The 358-nt window shown below is 51.1% G+C and overlaps 1 protein-coding gene across 1 annotated transcript in view; it reads left to right on the forward strand.

Moving 5' to 3' along the window:
* Positions 1–6: 6 nt before the first annotated feature.
* ALX1 (ALX homeobox 1) overlaps positions 7–358 on the forward strand; it is a gene marked incomplete at its 5' end in the record, with an annotated part of 17,100 nt that continues 16,748 nt past the window's right edge. The window contains one exon of the mRNA XM_009706496.1: positions 7–306. Coding sequence (XP_009704798.1) covers positions 7–306 — 300 coding nt within the window. The remainder of the gene's footprint in view (positions 307–358) is intronic.

Below are 358 nucleotides of genomic sequence, written 5' to 3' on the forward strand. Positions count from 1 at the left end.
GTGAACTATGGGATTACCAAAGTGGAAGGACAGCCTCTTCACACGGAGCTGAGCAGGCCCATGGACAATTGCACCAATCTCAGGATGTCCCCGGTGAAAGGGATGCAGGAGAAGGGGGAACTGGATGAACTTGGCGATAAGTGTGACAGCAACGTCTCCAGCAGTAAGAAGAGGAGACACAGAACAACCTTCACCAGTTTGCAGCTGGAGGAACTGGAGAAAGTATTCCAGAAAACTCACTACCCCGATGTCTATGTGAGAGAACAGCTAGCTCTGAGAACAGAGCTCACCGAGGCCAGGGTCCAGGTAGGAACCAAACTTCAGCATTTCCATGACAAGTTGTGCACTGTAGGAACCG

This window comes from Cariama cristata, unplaced genomic scaffold (assembly GCF_000690535.1).
Source record: "Cariama cristata isolate BGI_N322 unplaced genomic scaffold, ASM69053v1 scaffold5718, whole genome shotgun sequence".
Lineage (NCBI taxonomy): Eukaryota > Metazoa > Chordata > Aves > Cariamiformes > Cariamidae > Cariama > Cariama cristata.